Raw genomic sequence first — 16,290 nt, 5'->3', positions numbered from 1 at the left:
CATTCACAGGGACGTGTACAGCGAACGCTCCACTGATAATAAACAGACTTTAAAAATCATTAATATGATGAAGTTTTCCGTAAATGTAACATTTAAGGAAGGAGTCTCCAGTGTCAGAGGTAAAGCTGTAACTTCTCCGACATCTTCAGGACAGAGGAGTTTACACTTCTTTGCGGTTTCTCAGTAACGTGCGTAACAAGCGTTTTTTTTTTTTTTTGTCTTATTAACTTCAAGAGAGAGAAAAAAGAGACGCTGGTGAGGGAACGAGTGTTTATAGCTGCTATAACGTAAGTGGGGACGTGCTGTTATAGGAAAATAATCAACTTCAGGGAGATAACTGTAGCTCTGATTTATCACACCACTCCGTCACTCAGTATTATACTGTAACACACACACACACACACAGAGTTTATTACTTATGTACAATCTAAAGATATTTAATCGTTCCAGGAATTTTAGCCTGACCAAATCTGCTAATGTGTTTGTGTGTGTGTGTGTGTGTGTGTGTGTATTTGTGTGTGTGTGTGTGTGTGTGTGTGTATTGTGTAGAGCTGCAGCTAGCCTTTAAGGAGTTCGATTATGATCAGGACGGATATCTGCACTATAAAGACGTTGCGGACTGCATGAGGACGATGGGGTACATGCCAACAGAGATGGAGCTGATCGAGATCATCCAGCAGATCAAGATGAAATGTGAGTGTGTGTAATGTGTGTGTGTGTGTGTAATGTGTGTGTGTGTGAGAAGAAAACCTGAAAACCTCTTCAAGGTTTTCTTGAGATGATCAATACGATGAACTCTTTCTTTCTGTGATTAAAACACGACAGAACTTCAGTGTGTTTCATTTAGAACACACACACACACACACACACACAGAGACACACACACACACAGACACAGAGAGAGAACGATTGCATTGTGTAGCTGTATTGAAATCAAATACATTTATACATGCAGATTATTTCTCAAGATGACAGGAGGAGGAGCTTATAGGTTTTAAAAAACAGAGTGTATCAGAGTGTGTGTGTGTGTGCGTGTGTGTGTGTGTGTGTGTGTGTGTGTGTAGGGGGCGGTCATGTCGATTTCGATGATTTCTGCGAGCTCATGGGTCCGAGGATGCTGATGGAGACGGCTCACATGGTGGGAATGCGAGAGCTGCACTGTGCTTTCAAACAGGTGAGTACACAACACCTACTGACGTGTCAGTGAAGTCTGGAGTTCCAGCTCAGACCTTACGATAGGACCGCGACGGAGCGGGACACGTGACGAGCCCACGTCCTCGGTGGCCGGCTCGCTCCTGGCTGCCTCGCCAACTGTGCAAAATTAGATATGGACAATTTCTTCTGTCATCAAACTAATGTGTCCTCCTGGACTGTGTCCTGTAATGCAATTCCGTCTGCTAGGAACCGTTAGTTCCTGATGGTGATGATCTTGAGAAGAAGAACCACACAGGTGGAACCTTTAGTCTAGGATCAGTGGCTGATGAGAAGAACCATGAGAAGGCCAGTTTTCTGCTGTTAGTGGAACTGGCTCTCTGTTGGTGGCGTATAGTGACGTAATTTAAACACGGTTATTAATGTCCTGGTCGCATCAGAGCCAATCAGAGAGTCCGATTCGGACGAGTATGTTAATCAGACCTGGTACAGGAATCTGACTTTCCGCTGACTGACAGGAGGAGCCAGTGGTACTTTCTCACCTTATAATCCATTTCTTAATTATTTATTTCTCTATTGAGAATCAAACTGAAATGAACACTTCTGTTTTTCTGTTCAGTTCGATTCTGTTTCTCACTAGAATGTAAAAATATTCACTGAGGTGTGTGTAGGAACGAAGGAGCTGGAAAAGTCTATCATCTATTGATCGCTTCCTCAAATTGGTTTGGATCAGAACTGAAGTGTTCTTTAATGGATTAGCGTCCCATGCAGAGTGCATCCCTGTCCGGATCCCGGTGTTCCCGGGACAGACTCGGGATCCACCGCAACCCTGAGCAGGATACTGATACTGACGATAAATCTGAGATCAAACCGCAATCCTGCTCTAACGAGGCGGAAAAAAAACACGAGCTTGATCTAAAGTAGTACGATATTCCTCTCTCTCTCTCTCTCTCTCTCTCTCTCTCTCTCTCTCTGTGCCTCAGTTTGACTGTAATGGAGATGGAAGGATCAGCTTCGAGGAGCTGAAGGAGTCGATGAAGACGCTGCTGGGTGAAAAGCTGAAGAAAGGAGAGCTGGAGGAGATTCTGTCTGACATCGACCTCAACGGAGACGGAACCGTGGACTTTGATGGTCAGAAACTGTGATTAGAGATCACACAGAAGATGTTCAGGTCATTTCGAGATAACTCGGTCCATACGGATTGGGGATTGACATGACTGTGGATTTGTCTGAGCTGCTGTCAGGCTTGTTACCAAGACAACGAGTTCGTAAGATCAAACCAGTTCAGGAGGAGATTATTCGACGTAAACAAGATCACGTAATTAGCAGCGTTTTATAAAAACTGCAAGTATCACGCAGTCAATAAACAGAGATCATGTAATTGTGTAACTGTATAATTGCTATTCAAATTAAATTAAATATTAAATCTCCGTCTCTTATTTACACCCTCAGACGCGAGGACCGAAGAATAAACGACAAGCAGGATGAAGTGATGGAGATTGTTTAGCGTGATGTCATTTACACCATGATGACTGGACGATACTCAACATCCCAAAATTAAATGCTAATTTATGCAAATATATTTAAAATATCTTAAAGTCTAAAATGATATTTACATGATGCTAAACTGGAAATTATTAGCATCCCTTACCTGTTAGCTACGTTAGCCTAAAGCACATTTTATCTCCTTTCAGGTTTTAAAAAAAAAATACTTTGTGTGATGAAGCGGAGTTACTGTCACCCTGAAGTTGATTATTTTCCTCTAGCAGCACGTCCCTGAGTGTTTTATTCCTCTTACACCACAGCAATTTCACAAACAATTACCATTTTTTATTTATTAAAGCGCGACACGTCATACGTTTTCATCTGGTTTGTTATATTATTATTATAGTTACATTTAATATGAAACGAGTTTGTTTCACTATTTTGAGTTTGTTCCTGTTCTCGCTTACGTTAAATAAAATCGCAGCTTGTTACGCACGTTACCGAGAAACCGCAAAGAAGCGTAAACTCCTCTGTCCTGAACTTACAGCTTTACCTCTGACTGTTACAAAGCGCTGACACTGGAGACTCCTTCCATAAATGTTACATTTACACAAAACTACGCCACATCAACGATTTTTTTATGGATTTTAGTTATGGATTTTCTCAGTGCTGAAGTTTATAGCGTGTTAGTGTTAGTTATAACGTAAGTAATAATCAGCGCTAATAATATATTTGTCTGTTTTTGTCTTTCAGAGTTCGTGATGATGCTCTCGGCTCGATGACCTCCTTCTGGAGTTCCGATGAAACGTTTCAGCTTTAAATTCACCGCATAATTAAATAATTTTCTCAGCAATTAAATGTTAAAAGATGTGCTGCATAAAGAGTAGAAAAAAAAACATTTAATATATTCAATTAATATATAAAATTATTCTGAAACTGTTCTGTACAACAGATAGATAGATAGATAGATAGATAGATAATCATTACAAATAAAGGCCACAATTTGTATTAATATCAAATCAATGTACAGAATTATATACACAATAAATATGGCTTTTTAAATAAACACTCCAATTAAAGATCAGGATTTTATTCCTTTTTTCATGTTTTTTGGGGGTTTCTGGTTAAAACATGGGGTTTGATTTAGTAAAATAACGTATGAACAGTGATAAATATTCATGATATTGAATCAGTGGGTTTTTTAATTAAAAGTCTTTTTTATTATTAATCACTACGAATCATTTTAATTCATAATGTACACGAATGTTCTACATCATTACACTGCTTTTCCTTCAGATATTATTTAGAAAATGTTTGTGTGTGTGTGTGTGTGTGTGTGTGTGTGTGTGTGTGTGTGTGTGTGTAGCGCCACCTGGTGGAGGAGATCAGTTCTATCTCAGTGACACAATAAGATTAAGAATCATTTTAGTTTTATTTTAAATTAAAATTAACATAAATATCCAAGCAAAAAAAAAAAAAAAGAAAAGAAAAAGAGCACAATTCTGTAAAAAAAAAAAAAAAAAAAAAAAAAAAAAAGAAAGAAAAAAAAAACTCAAATGATTTATTTTCATCAATTTGTTAAACTGTACACATACACAAAGAAGAAGAACAATTAAAACCAAACCGTTATTACGTAATGGAAAAAAATGCTAAATGGTTTTAATAAGGCAAAAAGTGTTAGTGCGTTTGCACGATGTGGAAAATACGCAAAATCTTTTCTTCAGCGCAACAACAATCCGCTCTTCTGCTCGAATCGCCACAATTTATAAAACACTAACCCTCTAAACAACTCGAAACTTCTGATGAAACAAATCCTACTTTTGGTTTATTAATGACGTTAATTTATCGTGGATTTTCCACACGACCCTCGAGCTAGCTAAAGTTCCCTAATTTATGAATAATAACAATAATAACAATCGTAATGATATAAAAATGATTCTATTTGGAAGTCCGTCTTCTGAGCAGGCATGTGCTGATACACAACTCTCACATCATCAGCACTCGATGATGTTTTAATTTTTACAAAATTAAATTAAACTCAGCTCAGAGCCACGTTTTAAACCAGAGATGCACCGAAAGTTCCACAAGTGAAAAAGAAAAAAAAAAATACATTTTTAAAAAATAAAACTAAAAATATTCTGTATACAGACGTACAATGAAGCGTCAAATTTTACACTTTTACACATAATCAAATAAAATAATTTCATTTAATAATTAAAAATTATTTAACTGGTAAATTTGAAATGAACAATTAAATTAAAAATTTTATTAAAAAAAAGATAATTAAAATAAACAGTATAATCAAAAAAAGTTGTGGAAAGCTAATGAAAGGACTGAATTTATCAAAAATGTAAAATATTCTAAATTATCTTGTGGGTTTTTTACTTTATTTTTTTTCTTTAACGACTTATTTGTAATTTAATCTGGGAATGCTGATTTCGGTGCATCGCTCTGTTAAACTTTTACGTTACTGTTGTTTGGTGAAGATGATTTCTTCGCGTTGTGTATCAGCGCATGCCGAGCTCGGAGTAGTGCAATTTCATAAATGCGATTAGAGCACAAACATGAAAACAATGGAAGTAACGCAGTTTTAACACTAACACGCTGATTACAGACCAGAGGTTCCATCTTTCAGGAGTCAGAGATTTAACTTTTAAATCACAAAAAAGATCGAAAGAATTGAGAATTTTTCATTTGTATAATTCTTTGTCAAACTGATAATAATAATAATAATAATAATAATAATAATAATAACAACAATTATTTTCACAATGATTTTTGTTTTGCTATAAATGCATTTTAAAAAGTAGATTAATGGTTGCAGATTGATGGTTAAGAGACTCTAAATAAAATTTAATAAAAAATAAAAATGTATAAATTAAACAAGTGTTTGGGTGTCTTTGGGATTTATGAATAAACTTTCCAAATTTAGTGACTTTAAAATAAAAAAAAAAAAAAAAAAGGCTTGAAGCTTTTTGTTGTGTTGCTTTCAGTGGCCATTTTTTTTATTTGGAATATCATTCAATCATTTATTATTATTATTATTATTATTATTTATAAACTAAATCTCAGATCTTTGTACTCATTGGATCTCTTCATCCTTCCAGCTGTAATAAGGCAGTTTGTACGCAGTGTTTAACTGGAGATTAAAAATAATTTATTGTGCGCTGATGTGCTGTTGCTATTTTTCTTATAAAATTAAGGCTTGAGTTCTATATTTTTTCTTCCCTTTAAAGTTTTCTTTGTTATTATTAATAATTCTGTTGAAACCAGGTCACATTAATGGTTTTAAATCGCATGTCTGTCGGCTCGGTGCTGCGTGTGTGGAATGAAACTGCATTTTTTCCATAAGCGAGTGATAAGGACTCGGAGTGATCGGACCTGCCCGATACGTCGGCGGCCATTTTGAATGTTTCAGTATGAATATTAATGTGCAGCAGCATGGGAATTAATCACGCTGATCAAAGTCTATTCAAGTCTTTTTTAAATATTCTGCATTCACATATAAACCAGTAAACATTCTTTATAGGTTTAGAGGGCGCTAATCACAGGAAGCGAATTTTGTGCGTGTGTGTGTGTGTGTGTGTGTGTGTGAACACATTTTACACCACAGGCTGTGTGGGAATTTCTGTACTGTAATAGAAACATGTCTGCATTACTAACATACACACGCATTAACACTAAACACGATGTGTTAACTGATCTGAAGCTGACCTGGGCGCTGTAGAGCATCAATACTGTATTTATTAGTTTAAAAAAAAAAGGAAAAGAAAAACTACTACTGAGTTTGTTGTGTTTGAGTAACACACACATCCAGATGGCTGGTGTGAAGCGTGGTGTAAAATACCGGTCTGGTGTTTTAAACTAACACTACTTCATGTCTGAACACACACTCTCAGCTCCAGAATTATTGGCACATCTGTGTGTGTGTGTGTGTGTACGACCTCGTATTTACACCCCAGTGAAACAGGAAGTCATGGGTAAGATTTCCTGATCACTCAGGTGCAGGATCTCTACAAAATAAAACAAAAAAATAATGAATGTGCTTCAGCTACATGTTATAAATATATTTCTCTTGATAAAGTCTAATCGCTTCATCATCTTACCGAGGGTGCCAATAATTCTAGAGCAGACTGTATGCTCCTCAGAACTGACATCAGTGACAGGATTGGGATCTTGGTCAGGCTCTAACGTGTTTCTGTACGTCTCCGTCTGATCTCCGTCTGATACAGTCTTATTTTCATTTCTCTGAGTTTTAAGGTTTAAGTGTAAACTCAGTTTTGTTTTACAAATTACAATTATGATAATATGACAATAATATCAGCATTTGGGATTTGTTTCATTCAGAAGACACACAAAGTATTTGTGTGTGTGTGTGTGCGTGTGTGCGCGCATCAGGACTGTCTCTGTACTAATGTAGGACAGCACAATATTACTACTGCATAAGGGCATAAGGAAACACACACATGGTGTCTCACTCTGTGTGTGTGTGTGTGTGTGTGTTCTACTCGGGGTGTGTGTTCTGCAAGTACGCGAGGATGTGCTGGATCTTGACCAGACGTTCTCTGAGCGTCGTCATGGAGAGAACCGAGAGCTGATAACGAGGATCCACTGGGAGAACCGCTAATAACCACCAACAACACGCTGGACCATTCGGACTGGACTGGAGAGAGAGAGAGAGAGAGAGAGAGAGAATCACCAAATTATTAAATTACAAAAACAAAACTACATCACCCACTGGAACACACAAAGTAAACTGCCCTTTCTGTTAGGAGAAATGAAGGAGAGCTGTGCAGCTCCCACAACCTGAGGGACAGCGAGTAACCCACCCAAACAAACACACACACACACACACACACACACACACACACACACACACACACACACACACACACAGTCTTTCAATACTGCATGAATATGCCTACTCCATCCATTAGGGGTCAGTAGGGAGTTAGGTGACTATAGTAATGAAACAGCAAGGGAAGAACACTCTCACAGAGGCATCATGCAAACTGTTTGGTGTTCTGCAGGCTTCAGGACTCTTCAGGTCTGTACTGAGAAACCCGTGTCTTCAAGCTCAAGGGTCAAATGTTGAATTGTTCTGGTCTATATGAATGTGTGCACACGTGTGTGTGTGTGTGTGTGTGTGTGTGTGTATAGTTGTACAGGTGCTAGATCTGTATGGGGGATTATATGATTGTGTTGAGAGGGAAAGTTGCTCTGTGTGTTTATGTATAACTTTGCTGTGTAGAAGGACTACAAACAGGACTGGATCGGAGATTTCGGATCTGGGGATTGGTGACATTATTATTATTATTTAACATTAATAATAATAATAATAATAATAATAATAGTAATAGTAATAACCTGAAAGCCTAGCTTCTGAATCCTCACATAAAATTAGAGATACATTCAGCAGTCTCACTCAGAAACCATTGGGGGGCACAAACTTCTGCACTGAACTGTATTTTACAAACAAGCCGTCTCTTTCAGGTATTCATTAAAAAGCAGTCTTTAAATTACATACAATAGTGTTTATATTTTAGGGAACTGTACCAGCTGTGTGTGTGTGTGTGTGTGTGTGTGTGTGTGTGTTACCTGTATATCGTTCTCTTTCTCAGGCATGGGTCCAAAGTGCTGCAGTATTTGGTTCCTGAATCGGTTCTCCAGAGCGTGAAACCACACACTCGCCTGATTATACACCTGATCGTAGAGATCCTGCAGCTGCAGCTCCTCCTTCCCCTCCACCTATCACACACACACACACACACACACACACACACACTTTACATCAGAGGCTCTGCTGCACTCAAGCTACACCTCTCAATCCACGTTCATATGTGGTCTTACATACTGCAGGTGTGTGTGAGAGAGTGTGTGTGTGTGTGTGTGCGCGCGCGCTCACTCTCTGGTCCTGCAGGTACTCGATGTTAGCGATGTAGTACCCGTCCCTCATGCTGCGTGTGAGGACACGGAAGCGCTTCCCTCCGAACGTGTCGACCACCGAGCGGCCGTCCGGCAGAAAGTGCACGTTACGGATGTGCAGCATGCAGCCGAAATCCGCAAACCTGAAACACACACACACACACACACACACACACACACACACTATAACACACACTTGCAGTATTTTTTTCCAGTCTTCTTCAAAACACTCTTCCTCCTGTACTTTCTCTTATGAATAAATTCAAAATGTCAAACAGCATGAATAAATCAGCCCCTCACACACACACACACACACACACACACACACACACACACACACACACACACACACACACACACACACACACACCCTTTGTGAGTGTCGCTGATGCACATGCCGAACTGTCGCGTTCCCGTCTCGATGCAGCGGCGGATCATGAGGCGGGTACCGAGGCTCGAACACGTGCAGTGGGCAGGGGACGGTGGGATACGCCATCGTACACACGAAGATAGGAACATTATTCTCTAAACTGAGAGAGAGAGAGAGAGAGAGTGTGTTAGAGCAGAGAAGATTAAATTGTGTGTGTGTGTGTGTGTGTGTGTGTGTGTGTGTGTGTGTGTGTGTTGCTTACTCGGAGAGCTCTTTCGTTTCGTCGTTGTGTATCTTCTGTCTCGCAGCGTGCTCCTCGGACAGGTAACGCTTAATGATGTCATCAAGCACGCGTGTGATAGAGAACCTCCGAGAGGCCAGGTACTGCACACACACACACACACACACACACACACACACACACACACACACACACACACACACACCCCATTATTATTATAATTATAAAATATATTTACAAATAAATAAATAAAATATTAAATAAATATTTTACTGGTATTATTACTACTGTAGTTGTTTATTTTTTTACAAATGATAAATATTAAAGAATTATTTTATAAAAGAGAGACAGAAAGAGAGAAATTTACACATTATAAAAATAAAAACTACGTAAAATATTAAATATTTAATAATATTATTAACGTTATTTTATATATATTATATATAATTTCAGTAAAGTGACTTTTATACTTCATATTTATTACTACTGAATATTTTTATTAATATAAAATTACATTTGATTTAATTAGTTAAATAATAAAAATAATTAAAGGAAATTTATTATTATTATTATTATTATTAATTCGCTCTTTTCTATCAGCTCAATTATCAGCTCTAATTTCAGTGTGATTTTATTTGTTTCAGTAAAAAGCTTCAGTTTCGGATTAAAGTGTGAATTTTTCGAATCTGATGACGTCATAACGGCAGCCGACCAATCGGCAGCTTCGCTCCGGCTTCGGTTACAGTTCCGACAGGAGACGGTACCGTGGCTAAGTCGGTGGTGAGGGAGTTAGCGATCGTCTCGCTGTTAGCAGCGTTAATGTGTTTTATTTTTCAGCAGATTTAAAGCTCTCACCAGCCTGAGACTCTCTTTACACAGAGGACACTGAGGGCTGTGATCTAAACTCCTCTGCAGGCAGTTCTTACAGAACGAGTGTCCACACGGCGTCGTCACCGGCTCGTAGAACAGCCTGCAACACACACACACACACACACAGAGAGAGAACAGCTGTAGCTTAGCTGTGGCTAGGTTAGCTAGCTGGGTTGGCTATAAAGGCTACATGTTCGGTACCTCATGCACAGCGAGCACTCGAAGTCGTTGGGGTCGAGCAGATCTCTCGGGACTCCGTGGTGGGGTTTATCTTCATCGCTACACACCGACGCTGCGGCGCTCACTGTAGTGTGTGTGAGAGAGAGAGGGAGAGAGAGAGAGAGAGGGAGGGAGAGAGATAAAAGCTAAAATACACTCCACAGAAACTAACGCTAATTCTACTGCAGAACAAACACGAACCCTGTGCTCCAAAGCGCCTTGTCGACTTTCCCTAGCGTGTGTATCGTCTGTCACATTTCTGTTCAGCTTTTAGATCAAATGTATGAGAAAATCCCCAAACAAAGCTAGCTATTAAACAAACATTCAATAATAATAATAATAATAATAATAATAATAATAGCAAACTAATAAAATCCCAAACAAAAACTACAGCTTTGGCTAATGTTTAAGAAAAACTGCAACAAATAAATAAAATAGCTCATGTCAGAAGATTCCTAATCGAAGCTAGCACACTAACACTAAAGAAACTATCCAAATAAAATTAGCTAGTTAATGTTACAGAAATCCCCAAACAAAGCTAGCTAGTAAATTAGTTAAATATTAGTAAAAAAAAAAAAAAAAAAAAAAAATCCAAAAATAAAGCTGGCTAGTGAAAAAAATTGAGCAAAATATACCTAAACAAAAGCTGGCAAAATTACGCTGACGAATTGCTAGCCAACTAAAAAGTTACCCTGCTAACATTAGCAAAAAATATTCCCAGTACAAAAGCTAGCTAGTAAACTAACTAACTAGTAATCCCAGAGAAATCCAGCTAACTAAAGATTAGGAGAAGATTCCTAATCAAAGCTAGCAAACTAACGATTAAAGAAAACTCTAACAAAGCTAGCTAGCGTTACTGATACACACTTATGACATTAGGGAAAGTGTGTGTGTGTGTGTGTGTGTGTGTGTGTGTGTGTGTGTGTGTGTGTGTGTGTGTGTGCGCGCGCGTGTTGAAATGCTGATACTGAAACCTGAACGAGGCGACTGACCTCCTTGTTTTTTGTGTTTGCTGTCGCTGTTCTCCACCACTTCAGGCCCCGCCTCCAACCCGGACAGTTTCCTCTTCAGCAGTGCGCCCTTTTCTCCCAGCTGAGGGGCGGAGCTAACCCTCTTCAGCCCTTCTCCTCTGGCTCCGCCCACCACCTGAGCCCGTAAGGACTGCGCTCGGATCAGACCCGAGGGCTCCGAACTCTCCTCGAGCGTCTGAGGGACACAAAGAGCGCTAAACGTCAACACGCTAATACGCAAAATACACAAAATACTGTGTGTGTGTGTGTGTGTGTGTGTGTGTGTGTGTGTGTTTCAGACTCGCCTGCACGCTCTCACACGTCGGAACCAGGAGATCACACAGGATCTGCAGAGAGAATAAACACGGCTGACCAATCAGAATCCAGCGTTTCACTTTGTGCTAATCTTATTTATTTATTTATTTATTTATTTTCATACATTTTCCACTTCCTGTCTGGCCTCCTGAAAGTCCTGATCCACACAGAGACACTGGAGGAAGAGTTTTACAGACTCGTCCACTCGACCCATTTCCTTTAGCAGCTTAGCCTTACAGAACACCACCTGAGAGAGAGAGACAGAGAGAGAGAGAGAGAGAGCGAGAGAGGGAGAGACAGAGAGAGAGAGAGAGGGGGGGGGAGGCGGTTGTGGTGGTGAGACCGTTGATGTGAAAGGACTCTGTAACGGTAAAGCGTAGTTTGTTGCTCACCTCGACAGACGGAGCGACGCTCATACACACGTCAAAGTCTTCCAGAGCGTGACGATAGTGCTGCAAACGCCAATACGCTTCAGCTCGACACACTCGCAGTCTGATATTACTGGGGTCTGCAGAGAGGGAGGGAGAGAGAGAGAGAGAGAGAGATAAAGAGACAGACAGAAAGAGAGAGGGAGGTAAAGAGAGACAGAAAGAGAGAAAGAGGTAAAGAGACAGAGAGAGAGAGAGGGAGGTAAAGAGACAGACAGAAAGAGAGAGGGAGGTAAAGAGAGAGAGAGAGAGAGAGAGAGGTAAAGAGACAGAGAGAGAGAGAGGGAGGTAAAGAGAGAGAGAGAGAGAGAGAGAGAGGTAAAGAGACAGAGAGAGAGAGAGGGAGGTAAAGAGACAGACAGAAAGAGAGAGGGAGGTAAAGAGACAGAGAGAGAGAGAGAGAGAGAGAGGGAGGTAAAGAGACAGAGAGAGAGAGAGAGAGAGGGAGGTAAAGAGACAGAGAGAGAGAGAGGGAGGTAAAGAGACAGAGAGAGAGAGAGAGGGAGGTAAAGAGACAGACAGAAAGAGAGAGGGAGGTAAAGAGACAGAGAGAGAGAGGGAGGTAAAGAGACAGAGAGAGAGAGAGAGAGAGGGAGGTAAAGAGACAGACAGAGAGAGAGAGAGGGAGGTAAAGAGACAGACAGAGAGAGAGAGGGAGGTAAAGAGACAGACAGAGAGAGAGAGAGGGAGGTAAAGAGACAGACAGAGAGAGAGAGAGGGAGGTAAAGAGACAGACAGAGAGAGAGAGAGGGAGGTAAAGAGACAGAGAGAGAGAGGGAGGTAAAGAGACAGACAGAAAGAGAGATGGAGGTAAAGAGACAGAGAGAGAGAGGGAGGTAAAGAGACAGACAGAGAGAGAGAGGGAGGTAAAGAGAGAGGGAGGTAAAGAGACAGACAGAAAGAGAGATGGAGGTAAAGAGACAGAGAGAGAGAGGGAGGTAAAGAGACAGACAGAAAGAGAGAGGGAGGTAAAGAGAGACAGAAAGAGAGAAAGAGGTAAAGAGACAGACAGAAAGAGAGAGGGAGGTAAAGAGACAGACAGAAAGAGAGAGGGAGGTAAAGAGAGAGAGAGAGAGAGAGAGAGAGAGGTAAAGAGACAGAGAGAGAGAGAGGGAGGTAAAGAGAGAGAGAGAGAGAGAGAGAGGTAAAGAGACAGAGAGAGAGAGAGGGAGGTAAAGAGACAGACAGAAAGAGAGAGGGAGGTAAAGAGACAGAGAGAGAGAGAGAGAGAGAGAGAGAGGGAGGTAAAGAGACAGAGAGAGAGAGAGAGAGAGGGAGGTAAAGAGACAGAGAGAGAGAGAGGGAGGTAAAGAGACAGACAGAGAGAGAGAGGGAGGTAAAGAGACAGACAGAAAGAGAGAGGGAGGTAAAGAGACAGAGAGAGAGAGGGAGGTAAAGAGACAGAGAGAGAGAGAGAGAGAGGGAGGTAAAGAGACAGACAGAGAGAGAGAGAGGGAGGTAAAGAGACAGACAGAGAGAGAGAGGGAGGTAAAGAGACAGACAGAGAGAGAGAGAGGGAGGTAAAGAGACAGACAGAGAGAGAGAGAGGGAGGTAAAGAGACAGACAGAGAGAGAGAGAGGGAGGTAAAGAGACAGAGAGAGAGAGGGAGGTAAAGAGACAGACAGAAAGAGAGATGGAGGTAAAGAGACAGAGAGAGAGAGGGAGGTAAAGAGACAGACAGAGAGAGAGAGGGAGGTAAAGAGAGAGGGAGGTAAAGAGACAGACAGAAAGAGAGATGGAGGTAAAGAGACAGAGAGAGAGAGGGAGGTAAAGAGACAGACAGAAAGAGAGAGGGAGGTAAAGAGAGAGAGAGAGAGAGAGGTAAAGAGACAGAGAGAGAGAGAGGGAGGTAAAGAGACAGACAGAAAGAGAGAGGGAGGTAAAGAGACAGAGAGAGAGAGAGAGAGAGGGAGGTAAAGAGACAGAGAGAGAGAGAGAGGGAGGTAAAGAGACAGAGAGAGAGAGGGAGGTAAAGAGACAGACAGAAAGAGAGAGGGAGGTAAAGAGAGAGGGAGGTAAAGAGACAGACAGAGAGAGAGAGAGGGAGGTAAAGAGACAGACAAAGAGAGAGAGAGAGAGAGAGAGAGAGAAAGAGGTAAAGAGACAGACAAAGAGAGAGAGAGGGAAAGAGACAGAAAGAGAGAGGGAGGTAAAGAGACAGAGAGAAAGAGAGGGAGGTAAAGAGACAGAAAGAGAGGGAGGTAAAGAGACAGAGAGAGAGAAAGAGAGGTAAAGAGACAGAGAGAGAGAAAGAGGTAAAGAGACAGACAGAGAGAGGGAGGTAAAGAGACAGACAGAGAGAGAGAAAGAGGTAAAGAGACAGACAGACAGAGAGATGTATATCTTTAGACACTAAAATGAGTGTACAGTGTGTGAAGCCATGGTGAGTGTGAAGGTTCTCTCTCTGCTAATGTTCCTGAGGAACCTGGAGAACCCGGTCCAGGAACCTGGAGAACCCGGTGACACACAGTAAGTAGAAAAAGTGATGTGATGTCTCGTGAGAAAGGGGCAGGTCTGGCGAGTCGCTGTATGTTTGAGTGACATGATCGTGTAGAGATTAAATCTTTCTATCACACAGGTTCCTCAGGGGGTTCTCCAGGACCAGGGTCGGGAACCTCCCTGTGAGGCAGAACCAGCCTGCTTTGTGCTGCAGCACCACTGACACTTCTACACGTGGACGCAGATCTCGCGAGAATTCACGACACCTCAACTTGTTCTCGTCTCTCTCTCTTTTCTTCCCCCTTTCTCCTACATTTCACCTGATAATGTCAGACCTCGTGTCTGTCTGGTGGAAAACACACCGCGCTGACACACCGCTCGCGTTATAAAACTAAACACCCGCGTCACGACGCGCCTTACGCAACTTCGAGCTTCGCGCATGCGCTGTTCGCGTTTGTCTTTTGTAACAGAGATCACAGTGCGCATGCGCAGTGCGAGCCGGGGGTTTCATTCCACAACACTCTCTATATAAAAGTATAACAAAGACATTGTAATCGATGTGCTGGTTCTGCAAGAGGAGCCGTGTGGAAAAATGTGGGCTGTGTTTAAAGTACTGAGTGAGATTTTGTGTAAGAATATGCATATTGTGAGTGAAGGTGAATAAAAAGTTACCGGATTCTAACAGCTGTGTTGCTAATGAAAGCGCTTGGGTGAAGTGTTTGCTCCTGAGCAGCCCTTTCACTTCTGCTATGCTCTTGGTTTTTTGGATTTCCTCCGGAAACCATTTCTCTAAAAGTCCGCACAGGAGCACGTTAGCACGGAGCAGATGTTTGGCTCCGATCTCCTCACGGCATTTTTTACATTTAGAGAGAAATGCCTGCTGTAAGCAGCTCCTGCAGTAGGAATGTCCGCACGCGACGGTCACTGGTTCCAGTATGAACCGGTTACAGCCGGGACAGTCCAGTTCTCCGTCCACTTCTCCGTCCTGAGCGGGCTGTACCCACGAAACCGCCGTTTCCTTCTTCCTAAAGTTGCGCACGATGATCTCCACTAAAGTGCTGATGTGCTCGGGTCGCACGGACTCGGTCTCGCTCCTCACGGCTCTGAATAAGGCATCCAGCGCTCCTCTGAGGCGTTTCTGCTGAACCCCGAGCCGCCCTCCGTGTTCTTCTTCCTCAGCCCAGTCCGGCTCGGTGTCGGACGGGATAAACAAACCCCCTCTGTCCCCTGACGAGACACAGTTTTGCTCCGGCTCTTCAACCGACATCTTTATTCTTCTAAGAATTAAAAAATAAACAAAATAAATAAATTAATATTCGAGTAGAAAACACATTTTTTTGAAAAAGCTAACACTAACCACTCGACTAGTGCTTAAGGATAACGTTAATTGCGCGTGCCAGCGTGTTACATAAAAATACACGGTCACATGACCATAAAGGAGCGCTCCGATTGGTCAGAGAAATGTCGGTTACAAAACCTGAGCTTGTCAAGTTTTGTAACTGATACCGGGAACAACGCGGTGATTCAAAGAACTGTTATTCGATATCACTGCTAAAAATAGACTACAAATCAAATAAATCATACTAAAATCATAGTAAAGTGATCATCTGAAACAAAAAATAAACTCAAAGCGTTGTGTTCGTGTTAATATTTGCGTGTAATACTTCCTGGAACAGGAACTGATTATTTTTTTCAAAAAGTAAATAACTAATTATGCGATATATCACTATATATCTCGATTTTATAATGTTTTTATAAGTGACAATAATGTTTTTATCCATTTTACTACAAATAACAAACACAAAACAATCCTCCCATCCTCAGTTTTAGGTCGG

The 16,290-nt window shown here is 41.2% G+C and overlaps 2 protein-coding genes across 2 annotated transcripts in view; one reads left to right on the top strand and one right to left on the bottom strand.

Moving 5' to 3' along the window:
* The window catches only part of cabp4 (calcium binding protein 4), a 20,717-nt gene extending 17,196 nt beyond the window's left edge, over window positions 1-3,521 (top strand). The window contains exons 5-8 of the mRNA XM_034306755.2: window positions 550-693; window positions 1,065-1,174; window positions 2,136-2,283; window positions 3,391-3,521. Of these exons, the coding sequence (XP_034162646.1) occupies window positions 550-693; window positions 1,065-1,174; window positions 2,136-2,283; window positions 3,391-3,419 (431 nt within the window). The 3' untranslated portion in view covers window positions 3,420-3,521. The remainder of the gene's footprint in view (window positions 1-549; window positions 694-1,064; window positions 1,175-2,135; window positions 2,284-3,390) is intronic.
* lonrf1l (LON peptidase N-terminal domain and ring finger 1, like) lies at window positions 3,283-16,290 on the bottom strand. The gene is given in 13 exon segments (XM_053236334.1): window positions 3,283-7,300; window positions 8,236-8,385; window positions 8,543-8,705; window positions 8,933-9,006; window positions 9,008-9,092; window positions 9,195-9,316; window positions 10,029-10,143; window positions 10,245-10,347; window positions 11,255-11,468; window positions 11,578-11,619; window positions 11,712-11,834; window positions 11,980-12,095; window positions 15,128-16,290. Coding segments are annotated over 13 exon segments (2,061 nt in total). The 5' UTR covers window positions 15,723-16,290; the 3' UTR covers window positions 3,283-7,141.

Source organism: Pangasianodon hypophthalmus, chromosome 8, assembly GCF_027358585.1.
Source record: "Pangasianodon hypophthalmus isolate fPanHyp1 chromosome 8, fPanHyp1.pri, whole genome shotgun sequence".
NCBI classification, from domain to species: Eukaryota; Metazoa; Chordata; class Actinopteri; order Siluriformes; family Pangasiidae; genus Pangasianodon; species Pangasianodon hypophthalmus.
This window is presented reverse-complemented; position numbering and strand designations above follow the sequence as displayed.